This window comes from Falco naumanni, chromosome 9 (assembly GCF_017639655.2).
Source record: "Falco naumanni isolate bFalNau1 chromosome 9, bFalNau1.pat, whole genome shotgun sequence".
NCBI lineage: Eukaryota > Metazoa > Chordata > Aves > Falconiformes > Falconidae > Falco > Falco naumanni.
This window is the reverse complement of record NC_054062.1, coordinates 11,037,628-11,064,913: the sequence shown is the minus strand read 5'-3', so window position 1 is coordinate 11,064,913 and position 27,286 is coordinate 11,037,628. Positions and strand designations below refer to the sequence as shown.

General features: G+C 36.7%; 1 protein-coding gene across 5 annotated transcripts in view; it reads left to right on the top strand.

Annotated features, from left to right (window-relative positions):
* Positions 1 to 27,286, top strand: part of DENND1A (DENN domain containing 1A) — a 214,957-nt gene that overhangs the window by 139,772 nt on the left and 47,899 nt on the right. For all 5 annotated transcript variants that reach the window (XM_040606509.1, XM_040606507.1, XM_040606506.1 and 2 more), the window contains exons 14-16: positions 25,752 to 25,853; positions 26,407 to 26,494; positions 27,070 to 27,110. In XM_040606509.1, coding sequence (XP_040462443.1) covers positions 25,752 to 25,853; positions 26,407 to 26,494; positions 27,070 to 27,110 — 231 coding nt within the window. The remainder of the gene's footprint in view (positions 1 to 25,751; positions 25,854 to 26,406; positions 26,495 to 27,069; positions 27,111 to 27,286) is intronic.

Sequence of the window (27,286 nt, the reverse complement as noted above, 5' to 3'; positions counted from 1 at the left end):
CACTGTTTGCAGATTCCTTAAAAATAGTGGTGTTCTGGTTTGCGATGTTTCTCACAAGAATGGAACGGTCTACCCCCATCTCAAGCTGAGGAAATACATTGTTATAGTTTCAAACATCCACTGTTTTTCAATTACATTTAAAACATATGGAATGGTAGTTGGGAGCTTACTGAATGCTTAAGATGCTAATAAGGAAGCATAATGATTTTAAGTAACTACTGGTACTGCAGTGGTTCTGATAGTGGATGGTACTTTTATTAAACTGTTGGATTATGTACCACTATCATATTGTAAAAATTTTCACATAACTTCAGATTGAACTAGGACCATAAAGAGTTATTGGTACTAACTTAAATTTGTTTGGAATTACTGCTAATAAGTGGATCTCTTCAATGAAGTCTCAATTAATTTCTTTTAAGGCTTCATAGTTATTCAGTCTTATTCAGGTTTATTCACCTGAGCAAACATTAGTTGTATAACTAGATAAATTCTGAATAACTTTAATAGTTCTGAATTGATTTGGTTTAAGTTTAACCTAAATATTCTTTAGATGTATCCACTTAAGAGTAAACAGAATATCCCAGGGGCAGAGTCAGTGCACTTTCCTATTTCCACACTTTTTATGCACTTTCATTAGTGAAGTTACTTGCTAATCTGTGGACAACAATGTGTTTAAGACATTACAAAATGTTGTCTAATCTTAATATGAAACTACTTATTGAAACTCATATATGTATTATATATTGCAGTTTTCAAACTGCTTTAGCTGAACTACACTGGATGTATGTATATATGGCTTTATGTATACATTGCTGCTTTAGTTCTTGTTCTGTCAAAGTCTGATAATTTATTTTTGGATTTTAAATAGAGAAGGCAATGTACTACTGATTTTCAGAATTGTAACTTGGATACAAATTTTCTCTTGATATGATGCAATTTAAGCAATGATCAGAAAAGTCATTATGAATAGGAGAAAATAAAAAGTTAACTTTGCTTTTTCAACATAACATTCAATTCAACTTAAGGAAATAATGTGATAAGCCTTTTCAGTTTGTGGTTTTGTCATAGTTCTGGAGCCATATAGGGATATCTGGGGAAGTGTACGACTTTACACTTTCATAAGGGGTATACAATTAAGAAAAGGTGCCTCCTTTATTGTATTTCCAACTTTTTTTTTTCCTTGAAAAAAAATGAAAAGCTTTCCTGCCTTCACACAAAAGTGTGAAGACATTTCTGGAGAATTGTTTTATCCTATTGTTTTCTTTTGGCAGTTTCTATTATCAGTTCTCATAAAGATAGCACTGGTTTGATTATCCATGTTGCAGCCGTGTGTATGCTGCTGTGCACCCATACCTCCTGGAAATGCTGGTGTTGAGCACTGCGCTCCCTTCAGGGTTAGCTGGCCATCGAGTCCTTCGGTGTCTGCAGGAGACGTAGCCTACCTGATCCCACTTAAATCAAGTGCCAACTGCAGTACTCAGTCTGTAAGGAGAAAGCACGAGGATGCTCTCCAGTTCTTTTTGCCGACATTGTATTGATGTAAAGATCTTGCAAAACAATGTACTTAAGATGTGTTGCTGCTTTTTAGATATTGTTAATAGGTATTGGTTTTAATTCCATCCTTTTTTTGAATTTCTTCCTCAGAATCTGGGCCACTGTATTGTCAATATCATGGCATGCTGCTGATATGCTGCACAACTGAACTCTAGAAACTTTAATGTTTCTGAGTAAATTTATTCTGACTTTTAACCTTGGGACATGGGATCACTTTCAAATGAGACTTAAAAGTTCCTCAAAATTTCTTAGATGAGATGCAACATAGCAGTTAAAAGGCATTTTTAAAAGTCATACACCTGCATTCTGGACAGGAGGCAGCTTGACAAGCATCCATTAAACATTAATGTTGTAATTTCCTGGATTTGTTGTAACCTCTTACTAGAGAATCTGCCTTAACAGCTGTTAAAATTCCTGGTATCGATACAGTGGTGCAGCCACTGAATTGCTAGCTTAGTCTTCTGCAAAAATGAATATTTTTTTCAGAAATCCACTTGCACAGTGGCATTTTCTTACTATCCCAGGATATTATGTTTAACATTTCATCAGTCTTGGTGGAGTTGTTCTTCATATGTGCTCTGAATGGGTTCTTATTATCCAGGGTACTGTAGCTAACTATAATGAGCTGAAATATTGACGTTGCTCTGGCATCGTATATTTGCTGGCCAAGAACTCTGTGCACTTCATAAAGAGAGCTGTTGCTCTTTACCTCTGTTTAAATTCATGGCTAAGGAAGGTAGAGTCGAGATTAGTCCCATAGATACTTAGATCTCATACAACAGTGGGAGTTTCAAAGTGTTTTAAGAGGATGGTTTACATACCCATTTTAGGTTTTTACACCGCTAAGGATTATTCCTTTACAGATTTGTCAGTAATACCAGTAATACAAATTGATGCATTTCTCAGGAAGATATTAAAGCAGCAGTGTGATGGTACAACATAAGGCCACTGAATTAATTACTGTATATCAATCTTTTTGCCCAGACTAATGCTGTAAAATCCTTCAACAATTCCAGATCCATGCAATCTGAGTGGGACAGAAGTCAGAAAAGTAGATGATGTGTGGTGCAGAGTAAAAAAGCAAATGCCAGATGAGTCCAAAAACAAATTTTGTTGGAATATGTGTGAAGTTACATAAAAAAGTGCATGTTACATGCTGGTGCATAATCATTTTGAAAAGGCTTTGTAGCATTCAGTGCTTTATCTACTATGAAGTATGATTGTTGCCATGGTGAATTATTTTTGTAAGTTATTCAGTGGAAGAGTAAATAGTTGTTTCCAACTCCCAGTAATTGCCATATTCCAGTTGCTTCCTCTACACAGCCATCTTTTGCATTGCTTTTTTTTCCCCTCTGCATGTGTATTTTAAAAGTATAGATTGTGTACAGAGTAGATCCTTCCCTTTCAGCAGAGTTGTCTTGGCAGGTTGGGGTTTTGGAGTGTTTGTCCATATATAGAAAAAATGAAGATACAAGATCACTAATTCTTACCTTACATGTGTACACACTTGTTAAAAACAAACAAACAAACAAAAAACCACCAAAAACCAAAACCAAAACAAAACCTGCAAACTGTAGTGGAAACAATGAGCAGAAGCTTATAAAATAAAGCTTTTTGTTTTACTTGTGATTTTGTTGTGCTGCTTTTAAAGTTAGTGCTTATGTGTATTTAACAGGAATTTTCTCCCACCCATCTTTACTTTTTTCTTGTTCATGTGCTTTTAACTTACAAATACATTCCTGAATAGACAGTCTAGTAGTACCTAAATGATGATAATTTCTAAATCTCATCCTGATGACTTTACTAACAGATATGAGTAGACAGTGACACTGTGTAAAACCTGTTGGTTTGTATGATTAAAGTGGAGATAAATTGGATTTCTGTATATTCTGGAACTGAAACATAAGCCTTTTTATTTTCCTAATATGAAAATTCTGTGTTTTGTGATGTCTTGAAGACCCTAGTTTTCAACAATCTCACTTAGAAGCTACCTGTAACTTTTGCTGTGTTTTACCATTTATGGAAAGTGTTCTAGAAGAAATACTACCCAGACTTTAAAATCACAGACTGAAAAACATCTACTGGGGAAAGACAGTTTTGTTGTTTTATTTTCTGTGTGGTTTTTGTTTTCATTTCAGTCCTGTAGCTGTGTTTTGTTTCTGAGCATTACTGTTGCTATAGACATTTTAGCTTTTGCTGGTTTAAACCTTAAAAATGGTTCTTTTTCTAACAAGCGTTTACTGTTCTTCAAAACACATTTAATGTTCTACATCTACGTCTGTTGAGATATCTGCATATGTAAATGGAACTGAAAAGACATTCTCTTTAATCTCTTATAGCAGTGTTACAGTGCTGTTATGCAGTAAATAGAATTGTTTTATAATTTCCAAATTTATAAGATACTCCATTGTGTGATGCTGTATGCCAGCCTTGAGGGAGTGGAACTAAGATTCTGAAGGGCAGGTTTGAGAAAGTTACCATAACCTTTTGCTGAATATGGCATTTCTGCCATAAAAGATGCAGTCAATCTTTCCTGTCCACTGTATATGTTAAAGTAAAACAAACAAACAAACAAAACGCCAAACACCAGTAAAATAAAAAAAACCCCAAAACCCAGCATGGGAATGGTTTTGTACTTCAGTCTAGAATCCCCAAGTAAGGGATTGTGTGCTCTGCATCTTGTAGTACACCAACAGCAATAATAGATGAAACATTAAGTGCCTTTGAATGTGGTTTTCAGATTGCTGATGTTCACAGGACTGCTTTTGAGACTTAATGTTTACCTGTTTCATGCTCACATTTAAACTTTTGTGGTATCTTAGTTTGTTGGAACCTGTGAGCAAGTTGAAGAGAAGTAAGTATCTTGTGTTTCATTCTCTATGTAACTTTGCAGCCTCCATAGAAATTATATGTTCAGCCATCAGACTGGCTAGGGTCACTCTCTGTGTCTTCTGTGTTGCTGCAGAAATAAAAGTAGCTTTGTTCAAAAGCCTCTAAATCTTCCTGTTACCAGGGAAGGTTGTACAGTGAGGAGCAGCTCCATGATACTTAAGCTTTACTGTTGAAGGATTTGTACACGCAACTGATAAATTACTTGCCTGTGCCTTTCGCACCTGATTCTCTGTTTTTTGTGGTATTTTATCCACTTGGTTTTGTTTCTTCTCAAAAGCCTTTGTGTATTTTGGACTGACTTTCGCCTGTGTGTTTACTGTATTTTCTCATGATACTTATAATTGAGAGTGCACAGTCTCAGCAAGCAATGAAGCAATGTGCAAATGCCGCCATGCAGGAAAAGTTGAAGATATAACTAATGAAGTGCAGGGGACTTAGAGTAGAACAATGAAGCAAGTAAACAAACACCAAGCGTAAAAATAAAATAACTGGGGAGTTTGGCTTCTGTGTAAGGTACTCAGTAACTGTGTGGGTTTAAAATGAACCTGTTAATAAGTTGCGTTTGATGTGAGGAAAAAATAAAAAACAAAACTAAAAACTAAAACCTGGAACCACCACCACCCCCAAAACCAAAAAATCAAACCAAACCAAACCAAAAAACCCAAACCACTTACCCCCCCCCCCCCCCCCAAAAAAAAAAAAAAAAAAAAAAAAAAAAGACTTTTTCAGGCAGGCAGGCAAAGTGACATTTACATTCTCACTAGGATAAGCAGCTGTAGAATTGAAAAGAAAGTATTACTTTACTTGAAAGAAGATGGTAGAAGAGATTTTGGTATTTGCATTTGTAAAGTAGGCTTCAGTAGCAAGCAAATTTGATGAAATAATGATAAAAATTAGACTATTGGATCAGGTTAGGAACAAACCAACAGAGCTTTGTAATAGAAAAGTCATGCCACTCTGGTCTTTTACAGTGTAAATTATAGATTGTGTATGAAATGGAGCATACAATTTGTGCTCTTACAGGACAGAAAGAATAAAGTGAAAGGCAGTAAATCAAAATTATTTGTAATGATTTGCATAGATAGGTGATAGAGCTCATACAGTAAAAGCCTAAAATGATACAGGGTTAAAGACAGAATGAGACATTTGTATGCATGACATAACTGACAGTTCAGTTTGATTGCTTTCCATGGCAGACAGCATAGGAGACCTGCTATCATTCCAAATTGTACTTCTCTTCAGAATCCCATTGAGATGTTCTGATACTGCCCTGGGGCTTAGCAAAATCACATGTGAAGAGCTTCAGTAGTGTGCTTGCTGTCATCTTGATTCTTCAGTCCTGGGGAGGGACAGGGGTACTGCTTGCCTGGGTATTCGTGTTGGACTTGCTCTTTGTTCTAGGTTTCTGTAAAGGTAAAATAAGGAATGGGGGACTGAGCCCCTTTTCTGATTTGGCTCTTGTATATCATCAGAGAATTGGGCAACTGTTGGTCACAGATATGTTGATTTTGGTATAGGCAGAGCATTAGTGAAAGGCAACTTCTGGCTCATGACCAAAATGCTATGTAGTCAAAAATTAATCTAACACTGAAGACCACTTTTTTCTTTTTTCTTCTGTTTTGGGGGGCGCAAAAATGTAAATTCTGCAGAGGGCTGATAACTATGTTGTTCTTTAAAACACACATTTCTTCAGTCTGGTAAGACATCAAATGAAAGCATTCTGTCTTTTCTTATCCGTTTCTAATTTAATTTGTTGTTTTCTGTTCCTTTCATTCAATGCGTAGCAGCTTTTGGCAATGACAGATATTCTATTGTGACTGAAATATGCATTTTGTAAGTCATAACTTTACTTGGTATTTAAATAAACTGCGTATGTACAGTGTGCAAGATTTATGCAGAACACAGCTGGAGGTATTCTGCTCAGAATTCCTATGGTTTAAAATGTCTCTTTCAAGTTTGAAAATGTGTTGTGAAGTAGATACCATTATGATAATTGGAAGTTCAGCTTCTCGGTCTTGCTCTATTATTTTTTTTTTAATACAATTAACACATCACACACACTTCACCTGGTCTCTCCTCATTTACCTCTGACACTTCCTTGATATTTATTTAGACACATGTGGTGTCTTTGCTTTGAACTCAATAGTTGGTATATTCACTGGATATTTTTTTAATAAAAGTATTTTTCATTTAGAGATACAAAATTAGTTTCCAATGTTAGAGAAAAGTATGCATATTTATGTCAATTTAAGTCTTGTACTTATTTGCTAGATGATCAGGACATTAACTGTATAAAGATTGTGGAGAAAACTGTGATCACTCTCAAATCAAAATACCTGCTGAAAAGTTGCAGAAACACTTCATTTTATTATAGTTCTCATGAGGGAACAGTACAGAGAAGATATGCAAAAAGTCATCAATAGAAAAAATTTAAAAGCAATATATTTAATTTTGAATTTGTTGGGTTTTGTTTAAGGCAGCAAACACGTGAAACAGGACTCTGTTTTGTTGGAATTAAGCTTTATTCTTTCAGATTCGGCAGCAATGCTTTTATTTCTAAAAATAAGAGAAAGGCAATGTTTGTTTTAACAACAAACCAAATTCTTAAACTGAAATTAATAAAATACTGTTGGCATAGTTTTTATATCTTAAATGCGTAGTGTGCTGTTATGCAACATGCATAAAACTATTAGCAACATAATGCCAATGTCCTCCAGAAGACAACTAGAAATTATATGAAATACCTTTTTTTCCAAATTAAAAAACTCTCTGACAGATCAAATTTCAGTGATACCACAGGAGAAAAGAATATGAAAATATCATAATACTGTATTTAATTTGTGGAAATTAGATTTGAAGTTTTCTCTTTTTCTTTTTCCATTTTATTTTAGTTTTAGGAACACTCCTAAGGCTTGGAGGTTTGGTAAGGACTAAATGCAAAATCTGGTCTGAGCTTGATCCTCATGATAAAGCAGGAAATTGTTCTGGATTATTTCATTAATTTTATCTGCAGTTTGGAATGAACTGAGGTTATGTCTTTGTAGAGTTGCTGTTCACTGTCCATTTCTGTGATAACTGTTTTCCGTAATATTTTCAGTAACTGTATTACTGAAGGTGTCTGATATTTGTTAAATTAGTTTATTACAGGAAAAAGGTGTAATCTACTGAACAAGAATTTGTTTTCTTTGTTTTAAAATTGAATTGCTCAACTCCACCTTTTCAGGTCCAAGACTCCAAGGTTTTCATATGAAAGTTCAAAGCTGTTCAGAAAAAAATTGAAAGTAAGCTTTCCCCTTGAATGAGTTTCATATAAACTGGGGTTTTTATTCTTATGAAAGGCTTGTATCTGAGTTCTCATGCATTGGAGAGAGCCTTCCTTGCTTCCTGCAGCACCAGTTAGTTGTGAAGTGGAAATCCACACAATGTGAAGGGTTCTGAAGCGTTGTCCACTACAAAGGAAGCGTGGTTGTGACAAAATACAAAAATGAGGTGCGTTTGCTTGCTTCATTGTAATCATTGCCATGGAGAGATCCATTGTTCTACAGTTGCATCTTTGCTGGGTTGCTTAGGGAAGGGCATGATGCAGAAACCGTTAGAACAGGGCATTTATAAAGGAGACCTATATCACAATAATGCAAAAGCAAATCAGTGTTTTCTTTTGAGATACCTTTGACTTGGACTTCCAGTTTTCAAAATGCACATTTTAAATTATCTCTATGTAAATCTGCTTGGAAGAGTGTACTTTTTTTACTTTTTTATTTCCTTTTTTTATTTTTTTTAATGAAATCATTCTGTAATAAAATATTTCAAGTACTGGTTAAGCTGTAAAGCTTAGGGCTGATAAACAAAGCATCTGAAGCCAAATGGCCCCTTAGCTAACCCCAATTAAAATAAAGATTTCATTGCGCTCTGTCCTGACAGAGAGGGAACATATTGTTGCCTTTAAGGGAGTTTGGTTTAGTTAATGAAAGAATTTATTTCATTTTTTCAAATACAGAACCTAATTAAATAAGTTTCAACTTGACTTGTAGTTGAGGACGTTTTAACTCCTTAAAGGTTACTTTTGTGTCCAAGTGTAGCTCCCTTTTGAATAATTTCTGATGCAGCATTTAGTTCTGTGATTTATATAGTAAGAAATTTTATAGCAGATCTCACGTGAGTAGCTATATGCTGGTTTTATATATACGTACTTATTTATATGTTGGTGATTCTAAAAGTGTAAAACTTGTTACTGACTCTTCAAGCATCCTATTTGGCATTAAGTATTAGTGGTAGTAACTTAGCCTAGATTGTCAAAAGTAATGTGGAAGTGAAGGTGGCATGGTTATGCTCTGAATGTGCTTTAAAAGCTGTAAATGATACATGTACATTGCTTACTCATGCTGTTAAATGAAAAGAAAAATGTATCAAAGAATTACTTTCAGTGGAGCTTTCCAAGCAGTAGTTAAAATCTGTATCTCTAGTACAGTTTTTCTTAGAGAGGATTAATGGTGAAAATGAAAGCAATTTGTAGGGATTACAAATGTGATTAGTTTGCCTTTCTTCAGGATCCGTCTACTTGTATAGGTGAAGTTCATTCCCCATTTGTCAACTAATAATTTATTACATATTCTTCACTAAGAATACATGAAAAATAAAGAACACTTACCTAAAGGTGCTTTCTTCTTATATACAAGAACATTTTATACTGAACACTTGAGGGCATGTAAAGAATGGGAAATGCTGTCGCTCACCTTAATTTCTTGCCTAAAATTTTAAATACGTTAAATGGCTGCTGTGTCTCTGGTAATAAAATCATATGAGATGAGTTACAGTCTTGGTTTACTGATAGTGAGCAAAGCTGTTGTGCTGTGGTCTTTATACATTGTCAATGTAGTAACTGTAAGTAAAAGCACCTAACCAGCATTATTCAGAAGGTGGTGGGTTCTTTTAAATTTCTTGTCACAGAAGCTGAATCTAATCAAGGAGGTTCATACTTAAGGTAAATTTAGTGTAGTGGGTATGTAATATTTTCCCCAAACATATCTGTGAAACTGTAAATACATATTGTTTTGGGAGGACTTCTTGATCAAAAATTTAAAAATATACGTACATTGCATCCCCCCAACTGGGGATTTTAAGCTTATGTTTGGAGTATGCGTTGTCTTCTAAATGTCACTTAAATCCTGTGTTCTCCTTTACATGTTGAATAAGTTGCATTCCAGCTCTCTTAAAATGAGTTCTCAGTGTGAGCGAAGAAGCTCTCTCTGGTAAAGGGCTATTGATTTCCTTGAGTCAAAGTAATTTCCAAAGCTTTTGACTGCTTTTGCTTCAGGTTTATGTGATGCCGGATTTGATTGTTATCTTCAACTATGGAGATAAATGATATCCAAAGGATTTCTACCTGTGTGAGGAAATAAATTAATTTTATTTACAGATAAGTCACAAAATAATGGTTTTAGAGGGGCTTGCAGGGGCTTTTTAGTTGAAAAAAAAAGTGTTCTCTGATGTGGGTCTGAATGTGAATGAAATTAAGGACTAGATGGTACTGGAGTTCTAAAAATCTCTTACATATTTGGCTTATGTTACAGATCTTTAGCTAACTAAAATGCAGTGCTGTTCTTTTCTGTGAATTTCTGTAGATCATTATAATTAAGATGTGTTTCAGAAATCTCAAGAATAGTTGCCAAACATAGCCAAAAATAAAACATCACATCTATTCAGAGTTCTAGATATCCTTGCTCTGCCTTAAAGCTACGTTTCCCATCCATTATCTTGTCATAGCTTATTGTGCTCAATTTTAATTAAATTTTAATAGCAATTTTTCAGTCATAACTGACATGAAAGTTTTCCAAAGACTACTATACCCACAGGATATTTCCCTTACATGTTTTTCTTGTTTCTTGGTTTTTATCTTGTCCAAATTCTGTTCTTTGGAAAAGTCTTTGGTGAGGGAGAACATGAAACAGAAAATGGAGAAAATTATATAGTGACTTTACTGACAAGTATCAGTTTACAGCCAGAAGTAATCAATTGCATTCTCTTATTCTTTGGGAGCGTTGATTCTAATAGTCATAGAAGAATTCTTCTAAACTGGTATATATTTAATAAAATCTTGGGGTTTATTTGATTTTACTTACGCTTAGTGTAGTGTATCCACTAAGTATTCTACATTTAGGTTTCAACATATGGATGCTGAGTCTTTAAAAGCAAAAATTACTTTTGCAATGCTGCAACCTACAGTTCTTGCTTTTCTGCCTTTAAGGGTGTTGTGTTCACAAACGTTATGCGCCACTTTTACTTTGATAGCCCAGAGTCTGAAAAGTCACTTCTTGTGCTTAAAAAAATTAAGAAAATAATGTTGGATCATCAGTCCTTATTGCTATATAGGAAGCCCTGTAATATTAATTGGCTGTCAAATCCCTAAGAAATAATGGATTAACGTGCTCCATCGTAATGCCCTGTTCAGAAGCTTGAAGTTTGCTGATGTCCCCAGCCTCTCTATTTAACGCAATTACAGATACGCATTCAGGACATTTGAGTGGATTGCATTTCATTAATACGATTTGAGCAGACAATACTAAGTTGCTGTTGGGCCTGCTTTGACAGCTAATTACTGAAATGAAGTGTGTATATGGCTAAGAAACAATGGAGCACTTGTCAGGAACATTAAAACAATGCAGAAATAGTGCCAAATCTTGGAATCACTCCATTGAACAGGTTTTCTTGTCTCTGCAGTCCAACCTTGGGACATAAATGATTTTGGTGGTGAGTTACACTTTAGGGAAATAAAGTTTGTTACCATTCACTGAAGTGCAGTATAGTTCTGTTTTGCCCTTTTCTCTGTTTAATTCAGATGCTTGTTTGTACTTACTGCTGTTACTAAACACACCTCTTGCTTACAGGCATCATTGCACATTTTCCTCCATAAAAGTCTAATCTGGTTTGAATACTGGAGTTACTGTGAACGTCAGACAATTTTGTAGCATGATTTACAGGAGAAGCATATAAATAAGTTTGAAGGAGGATAGACAGTGACTTCTCATTGTCCCTTCCAGTATTAAAAAAACCAGGGGCAATCAAGTGAGATTTGTAACAACAAAGGTTCAAAGTAAATGAGAAATTCTTTATACAGTAGGTGGTAATCCTGCCAAGCACTTTATCAAATGATACTGAGGAAGTTTGTCTTGGTTTGGGGGATGATTGGAGAGATAGTTGGGAGAAGCTTCTGTTCAGGTTTATTTAATACACCAGCAACAATAGACTCAGTAAATTTGTTGACATGAAGATCTCTGTCTGACAGTCTGAGGGGGAGAAATAACATTCAGGCTTTCTACCTTCCTGGTCTTCCCTGAGCATCTGCTGATGCCTACGCTGGAGATGGAACAGCAGGCAGATGGACTTTTCATGTGATCAGTTATAGCCCTTGTGTTCTAAAACTGTGGGTTTCAACTCCTGTCTTGTCATTCATAATTTTTTTTCTCTGTCCTATGTTTGGATATCAACCATTGGAGATGAGATACTGCTACAGAATTATGTAACTTGTCATAAAGTAAAAAAAGAAAAAGCGATAACTTGTTCCAGATGCTGGGTGCACAAGGCTCTCCCAACCCTTCTTCATTTCAGGCATTCTGAGGTGTTTCGCTAACAGTTGTCTTTCAGAAGAGTCAATGTTTCTGTTTGAGACTGTGCTACACCTTCAATGTTGAGCACTTTCCATACCCATCTGAAAGCTTCTTGTGCATATGTCGTTCTAGAATAGAAAAAATTAAAGCTACTGTGTGTTCAGTGCTGGGGAGGGGGCTTATCAAGGCTTTTCTAAAAACCCTGTACTAGCCATGTGTTTTTGTCTTTATGATATATCTGCAGAATTATTAAAAATAATATGATGCTGGCTACAAAGCATTTATCACCCAATTCAACTGACTTCTGCATTGTTGTGAGACAAGGTGCTAGTTGTTATTGGAGACTTTTTTATCTGTTGATATCAAGAGGAGTCTTGGGTTACCAGTGGGGTTTATCTGGACGTGTGCATCCTTATCCCTGACCATAATGAGAGCCAGTGCCACCTCTGAGCAGCTCGTGTTATTTTATCTGTGCATCTCCAAGTCCACAGGTAACATGGAGACAAGGGAGTTTGTATTAAATGCATTTGAGCCTTTATTACTTCAGTGGTACTTGCTCATCTTTTCGGTTTTGCAAGGCATTTTTCTTTTTAATCCTTAAACATTTCAGTTAGTAAAGAAAAGCAGAGAAAACTGAGGTGGTTGTTTTTTTTTCATTCCAGTGACAATAAGGATCGGCTAAATATGCAGATTTAATCTATTTGCAATCTGGTGATATATACAAAATTGCTGCGTAGCTTCTTGGTCAGTATGAAAATGCACCTTTTAAAATGTACCGCTTTTAATAACTCAAAGAGATTTTGCTTTAGTGTTCATTCATGAGTAATTCAAGGATCTATTACAAGCTGTGCTATCGGGCAGTAAAATAATTGCAGAAGAAAAATATTCTATTTCTTGTTGAAATTGAATTGAATCTAAAAACTCTACTGTTTCAACTGGAGAAGAAAAAGAACAGTAGCAGGTTGCCAATAAAGGTCTTTTTTGCCTGATGAACTCAAAAATTCATGTTGAGGTGCTGGAAGAGTTTTTGCCATTCTTACAGTTCATTTTACAAAACAAGTTCCAGACTGAGCTCTGCTTTCATGTATTCTCTCTCCATGGAAATTATGTCCTTTTTCTCATTTCAAATTAGGTAAGTACAATGAAATCCTTATTTTACATATTTATTAACAAGGCTTTCATCCCTGTGGTATTGTAACTATCCTCACTGCTTTATGCCAAGAAATTACAAGGAGAACTCACAAACCTTTAGGAGCTATATGTGAGCACTTTTTTCCAAGCATTGTTGCTCATACCTGTATTCTTCTTGCATGTTGCTCCACCAACCATTATTTAGTGGCCTTCCTTTTTCCATACACTCTCGATGGCATTGATTTGTATTTATTCTTTTAAATTCTGAAATAAATGGCATTATAGACCTCATGCCAAGTTCAAACCTCTGGGTATCCATTGTTAGAAAATAGATGAGTGAAGAAATTATGTTGACTCCATTGTCTGGCATGTGGGGGGTTAAGGGAATTTTTAGCCTCACCAAAAAGTATTTGGTCAGGTACTCAGGTGCTGGAAATTTTCTTAGCAACATCAGTCACCTAGGAACATGATCATCTGCTGTTCTGGGGTAGAGATTACAGAGCTTAATGATTAGCTACTATAAGCTGCAGCTGATGCCAGACTCTACCCCCTTTACACCTAATTAGCCTCATTAATGAGCTCTTCTGCTCTCCACAGAGAGGGCTTCCTCCTTGGAATAGGAGGCAAAAATACTTCACCCAGGTAGATGTGCTGAAACCTTTAATTATTGCCCACACCTGCAAAGCGTTGTGTCTCTGACAGCAATATTGCTTAGCTGAAATTGTGCTTGTTTACAGTGACCACAGTACAAAGTATTAACTCTTTAGCACCTTAGGTAGGGTTTTTAAGCTTTGGAAAGTATTTATATAGGGTATAAATCTAAGCAGTCAGAAATTTTGTGCTTAATAGATGTGTGTGTTTTTTGGTTGGTTTTCTTTGGTAGAGGACAAAAATGGTTCCAGAGTATTTTGTTTAACCTTAAAAAATGAGATTGAATGGCTGTTGAATGTCAAATATTGAATTAGCAGAACTAAGAACACCGTTAGGCAAGTTTCATTCTTTAAATGAACAACTTTTACATTTGGAGCAATGTAATTTTGTACATTTAAAATTAAAATATGGAAAAATACACATGTAGTAATCAATGCAGCAGACAATAACTGAGCTAATGAGGTGTTCTAGTGTGATTCTTAGCCATAGCAATTATTGGCAAATATCTGGTACATTCTAGTGTTTAAATTTCTTGAGATTTGATAACATTGTGTTTGGTTTATTATTTATTTGTTTTAAAGCTAGAATAGTTATGTAAAGTTTTTGTGTGTGCTTGGGTCAAAGCAATTATGCCTATGAAGAGCAGACGTGTAATGTGCATTTATCAAATGAGCTCAGAAGGCAGCTCAAGTCAGTGCTTATTCTAGTTTTTAACAGGGAAAGTTCAAAACGCTAATTTTGCAGTGCAAGTACTTTGTTGGTTATTTAGTAACTTTTTCCACCCTAACCAGCTTTCTTGACTTTTCAGCAGGAAGTGCCTATGTGGTAATAGCTAGCATCCATGATGTAGGTGCTCTGGGGCACTGGGAAGTATGTAGTCCAGCCCTGCGGAGCCGTCAGCTTTCTTGAAGATGACACAAGCAGGCGGAGGGTGTTTTCTGGTGCTGTTTCATGGTTGTTTGCCTGGCTTTCTCGGCTGCTGGCCTTTCATTGCAGCAGGTGAAGCAATCACAGAGAAAATCTTGGGCTATAAGATGCCCAGTCTGCAGGCAACTGTAGTCATAAGTTGTGGGTCTTTCTGAGGGAGTTTGAGCAGAGGAATTATTTTTTCCTGGAAGGTCATCTTATAAAATGGATAGAAGATCATGTGCCTCCTAGAAGCTTGTGCAGTATTAAGGCTTTTCAGCCAAAGTTGGGAGACTCTTATATTTTAGTCAACTTTTTTTCCCTTGAAGATGTTCTTAGCAGAATGCCGAGCTAATTTGAACTAAAGCATTAAAGTTAAAAAGGAATCTAGAACAGAAAACATGTATTCATGCAGTTGAAAGGATATTAAGAAACCGAAAATAGGATCTCAAAGCTGTGAGGTCACCGCAATCATAGGCATCATTATGAGCAATTATTATGAACATGTAGAGCAACGTTTGTTTTACTTTATTAATAATTGAAACAGCATCAAACCTCACCAGACGAGAAGAAGTAATAATACACCATGTGAATCACAGAAATTCATGTGCCTTTTTCCATGAATGCTATTTGAATTGAATGCCAAAACGAAGCATCAAAATGAGTGATTTTTCAAATATTTGGATAATGTTTTGTCAATTGTTAGTACTCCTTACACCTATTGTGTAAATGGGATTGAAGTTTGTGGACTCTTCCGACTGAAATCTTGGCAGGTTTAGTTCTGTTTCCTAGGTGAGAAAGCCTGAGGTCCCAGGGCAGATGAGAAGGACTTTTACAAGATAAAAATTATCATTGAGGGCGTGTGGGTCTGGAGGGGAGTAGAGTTGGCATTTTTGGCCCAGCAAATATCTGCCCATCTGCTCTCTGTCAGAATGTGTTAGAAGTGCATCTGGATCCGTGCCCCAGAGTTTCAGCGCTGAGCGGGTCATGTGCTTGTCTCCACGACAACTCAAGGAACTGTGCAAACTGCTGTGCTCTGAGCCAGATGCTTCTCTGCACATGTGGTCTAATTAGATGGCATTCTTCCCCCCTCACAAAAGAGTTCAGAAATTTTGCATGGTTTCCATGTCAAAAATGTGTAGCTGATATAATGGGAGTTGGGAGGAGTCATGCGGCCAAACACTAAATAATTACACTTGCTGCAGAGCCCAGCTTCAGTGTGTGAGAGCTGTAGGGTTGCAGGAATGCAGAACAAATTCCCTCCGGTTACTTCATCATGGATTGAGCAAAACCTGCGGGGGAAGTGGTGAAAGAAAAAAAATCTGCTCGTTTTTCAACCTCATACTGGATGCAACTTTTTTTAAATGAATATACCAGGAAGGATTTGGGGAACTGAGACAGATTACATGCCTTGAAATAAATGCTTGCAAGACACAGCACTCTCAGTCTCTCAGAGGCGGGATGTCCTCTCTCTCCCCCCCCTCCCCTTAAAGGGTTTGACCAAAAACTGCAAGAAGTGAGGTGATGTAGAAGAGAGCCTGCCAAAATAAAATCAAACCTAACATAAAAAAATATGTTTTCTAACATGGCAGGATCCTCAACCTATTGTGAGATGGGGGAAGGGGCTTTATTTAGTGCCAATGATTGAGGAGCTATGTTAAAAGTAATTGAAAAGTAGCACAGTTTTTGTGGTTCTATCTGTGTCTTGCCCTCTCACGCAGTAAAATCTGAGCTGCTTTCTGACAAGCAGAGTGAATAAATGGTAAAAGGTGAATTAAGAGCTCTTATTTATTTTAAAAGGGAAATGCTTTACTTTGCTTTTTTCCACCTGTAAAGAGAAACATCTTGAGCAGTTGTGGACTTGGTTTCTGAGTTCTTTCCTGGAAATTGTTTGGGCAGACATGTAACATACTAATGCTCTGTAAGGAGCATTATAGAGGCAGGGGTCTTTGGTGTCGCTAGTTCCAGTTCTTCCCAGGAATGGATGCTGTTGCATCTTTAAGAGTCTAGTGACATAATTCATTGATTTACGATGCTACATATATGATAAATTAACCATAGCAAGCATATGTGTGTGTGCATTTATATATTAATTACTGACCACTTAGGTTTCCCCATAGACCATTATGTGACCTGAACAGAAAGGAATTAAACCTTTTTCCAGTGTTACTATCCAGTGCCTTTGATTACCTCTCTCAGGGGATGTGACTTCTTTTCTAGCTGTGTTTTTTCATGGCAATAGTTGAGGTTTCCGCAATAAAATATCAAGTGGTGTAATACGACAAATTGAACTACAGTGCGTTCTATTATAGTAATGGCATTTACTTTGTCAGATATTATATGAAGGAGGGGCATTGTATATCATGTTATCTTACATCTTGTGCATTAGTATATCTACTAGAGACTAGATGTCTCTAACTCTGTGAAAATTTAAAGTGTAATCCCATTATATACATTTTATTTAGAGAGACAGGGGATTTGCTACTTTTAGCAAAGAGAATAGGATTTTATGACCTACCTTTATGACTAAAGCTTCTCTCATGTTGTTTTAGTGAAGTTGAAGACAGTTTATTCTCCTTCTGCATCTATATTAGCATCTAAATATTAAAATATTTTAGCCTTGAAAATAGCTGGTTTGAGGATCATCATACAGAGCAGTTGTATACATCCTGCACAAAAACATATTTCCAGCATTTTTCCTTGGGTGAATCCTGGAAGGTTCATTGATTTGGGTGAGGTTTGGCTCTTTACATGTATCTAAGAAACCAAAAGAAAGCAAAATATTAACATTTGTGACCTTTAGGCATATTGGTCATTTCTAAATCTTGGCCAGTCATTTGTCGGTTTTGCAGAGATCTTTATTTTAACAAAATACTTTGTATTCTATTGAGTTTTAATAAATGAAACAAAAAAAAAAAAGCTTGTCATTTTTCTCATACGAAATACTTTGTGTAGATTCTGTTTCCAAGCACACTTTTTATATTTTATCATAGTATAAAATAACTTGTATGAAGAATTGCACTGTAATTTTTCTCCTTTTTTGTATTGTCACTAATGTTCCACAATAGTTAAAGTAGCAAAAGGCCTTTTTATTATAGGGAACCTGAATTGGTAGCTGCTTTGCATGCAGAACATACCAGCTTCAATGGGAGTATTGCTCATGGAATGATTGCAGAACTAGGCCCTGAAATTACCTTGCCAGCTAATGATAAAATCACATGCAGGCCACAGGGGTTTTTGTGGAATAAATATAAGAGTGGAACAATATACAGTACACATTATACCAGTAATTTAAAGCATATTCAGGACAAAGAGAGAGTTCCTAGTGCAGGCAGCATCATAGAGATTTGCTGTATCTGATAAAGATTAGGTTTCTCAGCTCGTAATACCATACTATTACTTTTCTTTTGTTAGTCTTTCAACACCTACACTCATGCATTGACACAATATCAAGTAGGAAGAGGAAGAATAGCCTTGTATTTAAGGTACTGAACAGGGATTAAAGAAATTTCGGTTCTTTTCCCTGGCTCTGCCAGAGACTTTTGTGACCGTGTACAAGTTACTTATTATTTTCATGCCTCTATTCTTGATCTGTGAAATAGTGATTATTTTTTCCCCCCTTTTTTTTCTTTTTTTCCCCAGCCCTAAATGCTTTCTTGCTGGCTTCTTTGCACTTTATCTTCCAGGTTTGTTGTGTGAATTCGAGAGACACGAGGCTGTATCAGTTGCTTAGGGATGGGAAACGGCTGGCTGATGCAGGTGATTCAGAAATCAGGGCAGGCAGTGGCTTGAATTAGCCATATAAACACTTTGAAAGATGGCTTGCTCTATTACAGTAAAGTAGTTTCATTATTTGTGAATATGACTATGTGCCATTTTACTTGGTCTAGCGTGAAAATGCCAGGTATCCTAATAAACTAAAAGGGTTTGAAAGGAAAAGCAAAAACATGGCTGTGTGATGTAATTTTTCTCCAGTTACACATTTTTCATTAGTTTCATCTTTTGTTTGAAGGTCTTTTTGTGCAAAGTTTGTCAAATCCTGCAATGGTGTTGGGTATTACCATCTGAAATGTGTAAAGGGGTGGTGTTGAACTTTCACTTAATCTCTCTGTATCTGAGCTGGTTTTCCTACAATATTTTAATGGAAATAAATCTTATTCTATTTTTTCCCTAAAAAATTTCATAGTAATTTTAATGCGCCTAAAGTTTTTTGATCTGAAGGCATTTTTGATGTTGTAGAATTGATTACAGCTTAATAACGCATTGTGTTATAATAGTACATGTATTACTAGGGTTCTAAAAGGAGCACAGGCCACAGAGTTATAATTACAGTGTTAAAAAAAATTTTGAAGTCTTTATTATATGCAGATTATAATTTCACATGTAAAGTTGAGTTCTGTGTTTAAATTGCTTTATCCTAGTTGGCAGCCTGCTGGTAAATATTAACGATAGCTTCAGTGGTTATAGGAAACAGTATTTGTCCTTTCTGAGGATGCTTGCTTGTTTATTTGGGTTTTGGTCAAGGATGTATTTGTTGATGTGTGTCTGCTTTTTTCTGTGCAGACTAACTCAGAGATCCAATTGCTATCTAGTTTTATGAAGGGAATTATAAGAATTTTGGGAATGCTTACAAGGTGAAAATTTTAAATCTATTAACTTCCAATATCTACATGACAAAACTGGGTTATGGCCAGTAACCACAAACAGCTCTACAGTTTTGCAAGCTTTTCCTGTTTTTTTCTCTGGTAATGTGAGGTGTGTGCTGCTACTTTGTAGTACAATCAGAAAAACACTTCTGTGACTATTTAGTTAGTGACTCCAAGTTAGGAGTTTGGGGAAGCACGTTGTTTAAGTTATTTTGTGCAGTGCAGAATATGTCAGTCTCGCCTTGTGTGATTTGTCTGTCAAGGAACATTTTGTGAAAGCAAGCTCCCAAGCTCCTGTAAGGGTAATGCCTGTGTAGCTGAATCCAGCTTGCTGGATGTGCATATACGCACAATCCACAGCACAGGTATAATCTAAGTTTTGATACATTAAATTTTGAAGGGAATATTGATGTGATTAAGTTTTGATTGATGTCAGTGATCTGATTGATGTCAGTGATTTGACTGACTTATAATCATCTTTTTGCCTTTTATTTATTCTTCAGTGGTGATATTACAACTTATTACAGGAGTTATCAGATCACATGCAGAATGACAGCTGTCAGAAATAACAATTCACCAGAAATTGCAAGGGTTAAGAATTTAGAGAAATGGCCCATTTTGTTTGATACTGTGAATCTTATTAAAAGTATTTATTAAAAGTATAGATGCTATAAATCTATCTTTTAAAAAAAAAAAGCGGTAGGGGTATTCACTCTTGATGTATGTCTGCCAGAGTTAGACTAGGGTACACCCTAGTGAGGAACATGAAAAAACCTGAAATTGGACCGGTAATGGAAATGGGCATTTACATGAGACAGTAAGTGTTTGGACAGTACACTCTGTGTTGGTAAATACATGGTTTTAAAATGCTTTTCAAGATCACACTTAGCAATAATAATTTATCAGAACTGGTAGTCTCTTTCTGAACAGTGTCTTAATTTAGTTTTCTTTAGAAGTGTGGTCAAATCTCTGAGCACATGATTTCTTTGTTCCTGAGCTGCATCTTGAAATGCTAATAAAGCTATGGTATCATTTGCTTAATGCAGAGTATTTGATCTATGCTTTCTTGATTCCATTATGACTGAGGCAGATGCAAAGAGCTTTCTTGCGCTGAACGTATGTACTAGTTATGGAGAGGTTATTTGTCGTTGCAATTGCAAGCTGAATGAGCCAATATCCTATCAGGTGTCTGTCACCAATTTCAGGTTTTCTTTATGGAATCCTGCTGGCTAACTGATGATCCTTCTTCAGCTGTGATGAGCTAATTTTTCCTTGACATTGTAATCACGATTCTTGAAAGGTCTGCAGAGCAGTTGCTTGCCTTTGGTTGCTGTTGTATTTGACATTGACGTATATATCCAGATCAGTAGGATCATTCTCCTATCTTAGTTTCATTATAATCCTGGATGGAATTAAGGATGATGATTCCTAGAATATCCCTACAGGCTTTACTTTGTCATTTGCAACATAACCAATTTTAGTAAAAGATGTGGTTATTTGCAAGATCTAGGTAGTAATAAAGCTGTGATATATAAATCTCTTGCATGTCGTTCTTACTGTATATTTGGGGGTTTGCTGCATAGTGTACTGACAGTAGACTTACAGCTTGTGGACTGTCAGATTGTCATCTCATTCTGCACCTTTAAATTCCACCCACATTTTTTCATTTCGTGGCTGGTTTACAGAGCAGCTCTAATGGCTTGTGTATTTATTAGAGAGGCTTTGAAAGAGCACCTTACATGGTTTAAAGGCATGCACAGAGCAGCACAAAATTCATTACCCTGCACCACATGCTGACCATGATAATGCAGAAGAGAAGAAGAGATTACATATATCTTCCATGGCATAACTTTTAGGGTTGTCTCAACAAAATCTTCACATTTGGGTTCTTGGGTTTTTTTGGTATGTTTTTTTCTGTTGGTTGTGGGTTTTTGTTTGGGGTTCCCCCACCCCCCCGCCTTTAGAGTCAAGTTTTGTGAAATTTTTGCTTGTGCAAGAGACTCTCACTGTTGACCTAATTTGAACCCTGTCTTTATTATCTTGATGTTTTCTCCAGCAGTCACATGCTGGCTTTAAAGCCCCATTATCCAGATGCACGCTTTGGTGTCTTACCTTTTGCAGGAGTGGGAATAGTTAGACTGAAGTGAGTTCTTAGCATCTATGTCTCCTCCCAGAATTATCATTTGTGTTTGCCTCTGTCCCTTCCTCTAAGTACTTGTCTAATCTGTGCTGTCTTTTGTCCTGTGTATTTTTATTCCTTTATATTCACTGTGAAAGTTATTGCCATAACCAGTTAGCTAGCCTGCCTGCAAGTGTGGTAAGTTGGACAATTCAGATACAGTACTTCTCTCACTGACAATAACTGTCTGCAGAAGGTCCTGTATGCTCTTCTGAAAGAAAGTTTTCCTTTCTGAGGAAAAGTGATTTCCCTGAAAGGTGGGGGATCATGGTGAATTTTTTCTATGGTGTAGCTAATCAAAATTGGGCTTTATCTTTCAATTTGCATTATGGCTTCTTAAAATTTAACAGCAGGTTTCATGAAACTGCAACAGTCTGAAGTAAGTCCTAGGCTCCTTTCGTTTTTCGCTTGCTGCCTTAAGCAGTTTTAAACATTATTTTAGAATGTAACAGAATTCCAATTTAAAAATAGGGCCAGCAACAGATCAGATGTGGGCTGGAACTTTTCAGCTTTTTAAGAGGTCAGGAGATAGCAGCACTGCCCTGATGAACTTCATTATGCCATGTGAATATAAAATATTCGTATAAAGGGAGATTTGCAAAGGCATAAAGAAAAGGCACCTATTTTTTTCAGTGCATCTGCAAGTCTTAAGTCTGAGTCTTATATTTTGGAGTTATTTCTCTTGTGTTAAGATTGCAGATTAAATATCTTTGAAATGTGTATGGTTTTGTATTAAAAAGAATTTTATGATCCAATCTTGAAATATATGTGAATTATCTAATATTACAGATTAAAGCAGATTCCTCATAGAGTTGTATTTTGCACACGTTTAGGGCATTTGCAATGCCGTATCTTAGCCACTATTAGGTGTTTATAGTTGGAGAGGGGAATAATGGATATTTAAGGTGTTGACGAATGAAGGCCTGAATTTTAATTGGAAACAGCAAGTTTAGGAGTTGATGGGGTTTATTGGGACAAGTTATTGTAATTGTTTTACATGTGAGCAAGACCATTCATTTCACAAAGTATTGGTAGTTCTTAACATGTCCCCTCATGTATAATGTCATCTGCCAGTAAACAAAGAACTGATTAGCTTTATAATTTACAGTTAACTAACTCTGTCAAGAAAATGGTCTTGCTGTCCAGCTTGTCTTTTTGTAATGAAGCTGTGGATGGGGGTTAGCAACAGTGTGTTCACCCTTCTGGAGGTCATGGAGGATGGAAGGTACTAATGCATTCTAAGCTGAAAAGCTCACGCTTGACCTAGATGATTAAAGTTTTCCCTGTCATCTAGCAGCAGTTGAACCTGAATTGTCTCTTAAGAAGTCAAAAGGTCTAATCAACCTAATGAACAAACTCAATCGTTAGTACATTGGGGAAGGAAGTGTGTTAACGCTATAATAATGCAGGGCTCCCCCAACTGCAATATGTGTGTCTGTAGGAATGGTACATAGCTCGGCTCTAAGAGAAGCTGGTGCCATGGACTGGGTGTACAGTGGAGTAGAGGAAGCTTCTGATTGGCCGGGCATAGTTCTTTCCACAATGATCATACTCTTCTCTGGCCATGGGATAAGTTTGGGGTTCCTGTAGCTTATAGGAAGGGTTGCTTGTTTGCTTTAAAGTGTTTTGTTAGTGTGGATTACATGAAAGCTAAACCTTCCTCTGGTGAAACTCTGATCATGGACAGAGTGTAGATTCATGTGTTCCTCCCAGCTCTTTTCACACTGCAGACTGTATCTATGTCAGACAACTACTTTTCAGGCATCCTTTGGTACATTCTGGTAGCTGAATTTGATGGGAAATCCTTTTTCATACTGGCCCAGTAGACCTTGCATCCTGTTGTTTGTTTTACGGTTGCCTGCGCCCCGCTTGGGAAGTGTCTGTCACTACATTTTCTGTAGTAATAGATGCATTTGCAATCTCCTAAGATTTTCTTTTACTAATTGTAGTGCTCTGTAGTATCCTGACTTTTCCTTCATGGTAGCTGAGAGAGTTTAAACAAGTCTTAAGTAGGATATCAATAGCTGAATATAATATATTAAGTTCTTGCTGGGGGAGCATATTTAGTCTAAATTATCAATCCCATCTCAAGATCAACTAATGGCTTTTTCTGTTTGCCAAGCTACCTCTTGCTCGAAGTCTTGTTTTGACACTTCCATGTCATGCAGAAGTTCTGTCCCTTTCTGCCATCTGCTAACACAAGTGCATGATCAGCTGTTAGTCATTTAAACGTATGACAACCTTTCAAGCAGTACATACCTTGATTTTTGAGACAGAACCTTTGTCATGGCAGTAGTCGTTGTGTCATAGTGACTCACCAGTGTCTTATATACCAGGCACATGCCAACCAGACCTGTTTTTCCAAACATTTTTCCTTTGATGCTTTGAAACGAAGTGTTTTATTTCTTTATCCTGATGAGAACAAAGCCATAGGGAACCGGGGTGGGGGAGGTGGGGGGAGTGGGGGTGGATGGGAAGTGTTTTTTCACATTCATGCTTCTTGCCCAGAAAGACTGTAGTGATTTTGTTTTTCCTTGAAATATCTGCTAGAATAAATCAAAGACAGGTTATTCTCTTTAAAATTAATCATCCTAAAACTGTAGTTGTCACATAAGAGACCTGCTTTCTTTTCCAAACCCATGGAAATTCCTTGGCCAAAGGAAAGGGTGACAGAAACTATCCTAAAGAGTGACTTCTTCCCTCTCGGAAAGGCACCCATCCTGTGCTTAGACAGTCACTTGCAATTGATCCTTTTCCTCTTGTTAAGAGCAATCTGTGACATCTGGTACTTGTTGACTGCTGGGTTAGAGGTGAAGTACATGGTGTAGCATCGCGGCGATTCTGGTTGTTCAGTTCATTGGGGGCCAGGAAAAAAATTATTGCTGCGGTCTGATTATTTGATGCCAAATATTTCCTTCACTTTCCTCATAAATTACATTAAAACCCAATATAACTGTTTGCACCCTGTAGTTACAATGGTGAGGTCAGTTATGTCCAAGGACATGCAGTCGGCAGTGAACATCAGCTATCGGGTTGACAAGCTCTGGGGTAGCACCACGCCTCCGCAGGGAATGTAGCAGTGGGTAAGCCTGATGGACTGTGAACTCAGGGAAAAACCTCCGCATCTTAAGAAGTGTGAATGTCATCACAGTTTGCACAACATAGTTTTGAGGATTTAGTATCCTTTTAATGTGGATTAGGTGTTAGAAGTCCTGGGGCCGCATGGTGGCTTCCAGCATAAATTGGTGGGGAAAAACCAGTATGCCCAAGCAATGCTGTGGCATGGCGGGTTTTTGAGCACAGCCATTTTAGCGGCACTGTTATCCTGACTTTACACAGCCAAGGAAAACAAGATTGCTGATATAAAAAGCTCTCAGAGATGGAGTGATACCACCCTTTTCAAAGGGGTGTTTCAAGGTTTTTTTGCTATCAAATATTGATTTTGAACACTCAACAGACGAAGAGTCGAAGAGTCCAAATATATTTTAGTATGAGTATGAAAAAGCCTCCATATTAATTATACATCAGTATAATTTTATCATTCTTTTTTACTTTCTTGTTTTTAATTCAATAAATATATTTCCTTGCTACATTGAGTATTTGTAGATTTAAGTGTGGAGGAAATTGTGCCCTTATGGCAGATGCACAGCAGACTTCAGCATTAACATAACTCATTAAAATAAGATAAAAGTAGAGCTGCAAAACAATTTCTGTCTTTTGCCAACAAGGTTGTGAAAAAAGGAAATTTCACTCATTCAGTACATAAAAGTCTAATCTTCCTGAACTGTGGAGAGGACACAGTAGACATTCCTAACTCATTTGTGCAGGTTAACTGGCTAGGTCTGCTGAGGCAGAGAAGCAGAATATACAAAATTCAGATGACTGTCGTATTTTGGGGGACGTTAAGTAAAATTACCTTTCTGGATGATGAAAGTTGTTTCACCAGCATTAGCAAAATGTGCATGAAGCAAATGTGTTTTACTTTGATGATACACAATTTGCCAGTTTCCAGCCTGTTTCTCACTCAAATGATTGAAACCTGGAAAAAAACTACAGTTTATTCAATGTTGTGTAAGGCCTACTGTGTTTATCTATTTCTTTTGGAAGGGAAGTAGATAAAATGGAGACAGGGGATTCAAATGGATTCAGACAAAGCTTTTTCAGTGTTTAATGCTTTGAACTCTACAGGGTGAACCCATCACTTTTTGTGAAGAAACATTTGTGTCCCATCGTTCTGCTGTCATGAGGCAGTTTCTTCAGAATGCCATTCAGCTCCAGCTCTTTAAGCAGGTACTGGCTTAATTGCTCTAATGTAGAAGCAGATTCCTTAACAATACAATTGGGTTTTTTGAGGACTGTTCCTATAGTCCTTGATCTGTCAGCCACATAATGAGGAAAATTCATGTAGTGCAGCACCTTAATTCCTGCTTGCTGGATTTTCTCAGATCCAGGTGATTAAGTATTTCTGTATTTTAAGAGGTGTATGTTTTTTCCCCTAGTGTCTCTGTGCTCAGTTTTGATCTGAGCATACCTAGACCAAATATACCTGCTGTAAACTTCATACAGAAAGCATATTACTGTTAAACATGATATTACTGCTTCAGGGAAGCTGAAAACATGTATGTATAAACAAAACATGTGAATGCTGGTTTTTTTCGTGAAGCAGCATACTACTTTGCATTGGTAAATGTTTTGCCAGTTTTGGTTGTGTATTTGTTCTATTTAGAGTTCCTTCCTGATAAGAACACTGAGGTTATTCTAGAAAATGCAGAATAAAGTCTTTCTGAAAAGATAAAGGATGGAATGCTTGATTTCTTTATGCTGTCTTTTAACATTGATGTAGTTCATTGATGGCCGTCTGGATCTTCTTAACTCTGGTGAGGGCTTCAGTGATGTTTTTGAAGAAGAGATAAATATGGGAGAGTATGCAGGTAAGGAATATAGTATTTTAAAGTAATTTCAGACACTCTTCTTGACCTACTGTTTGTGGGCCATCATGATGTAATGGGTTGTTGTGGTTATTCACTTAAATAACTGAGGCTCAGTGATACCTGTAAGCTGAAGTGTCTTTGTTCTTTCATCTGTCAAGAACTTTGAATAATGTGTTGTAGTTTGAATTAAGTCTGTTCAGGTTTACAAAACCTCAGCTTTACCACAAGGCTAAAGTACAACTCAGAGTTCTTGCAATGGAGGATACTGAAAAACCTTGACTTTACCCAGAACCACCTCAAATTTCTTCTAACGATCTTACAAAAAAAACATCTCAGTGTTCTCAAATGTCTGAAAGTCAACCCAGATAAAATACAGATGCCTCCTAGCAAGTAAAAGAAAAATTGTAGATATCTTGTCAGTTTTTTGTTGTGTTTCCATTCAAGGAAGAGAATGGTTGTTCTGTTCTGTTCCTGTGCTGTTCATGCTCCTAGAACCGCTGAGTGCTAACACTTCACATTTCTAACTTGTTTTCTATTCGGTAGAGTTACGGTTTGGTTTTTGTGATTCTCTCTAGGTAGTGACAAACTGTACCACCAGTGGCTCTCTACAGTAAGGGTAAGAACACAATATTCTTCCAACAAACATTCTGATTCTTACTGGACCATTTTACAGCGCTGTATGGCTGTTAACCTCTGTCCTCATGAACAAGGCTAACCTTGTTTGCTGCAGTGTTTAGCTGTGACCGACTTGAGTTTAGTTGTGAGAAACTAATGCACTCTTCAGAGGAAGGA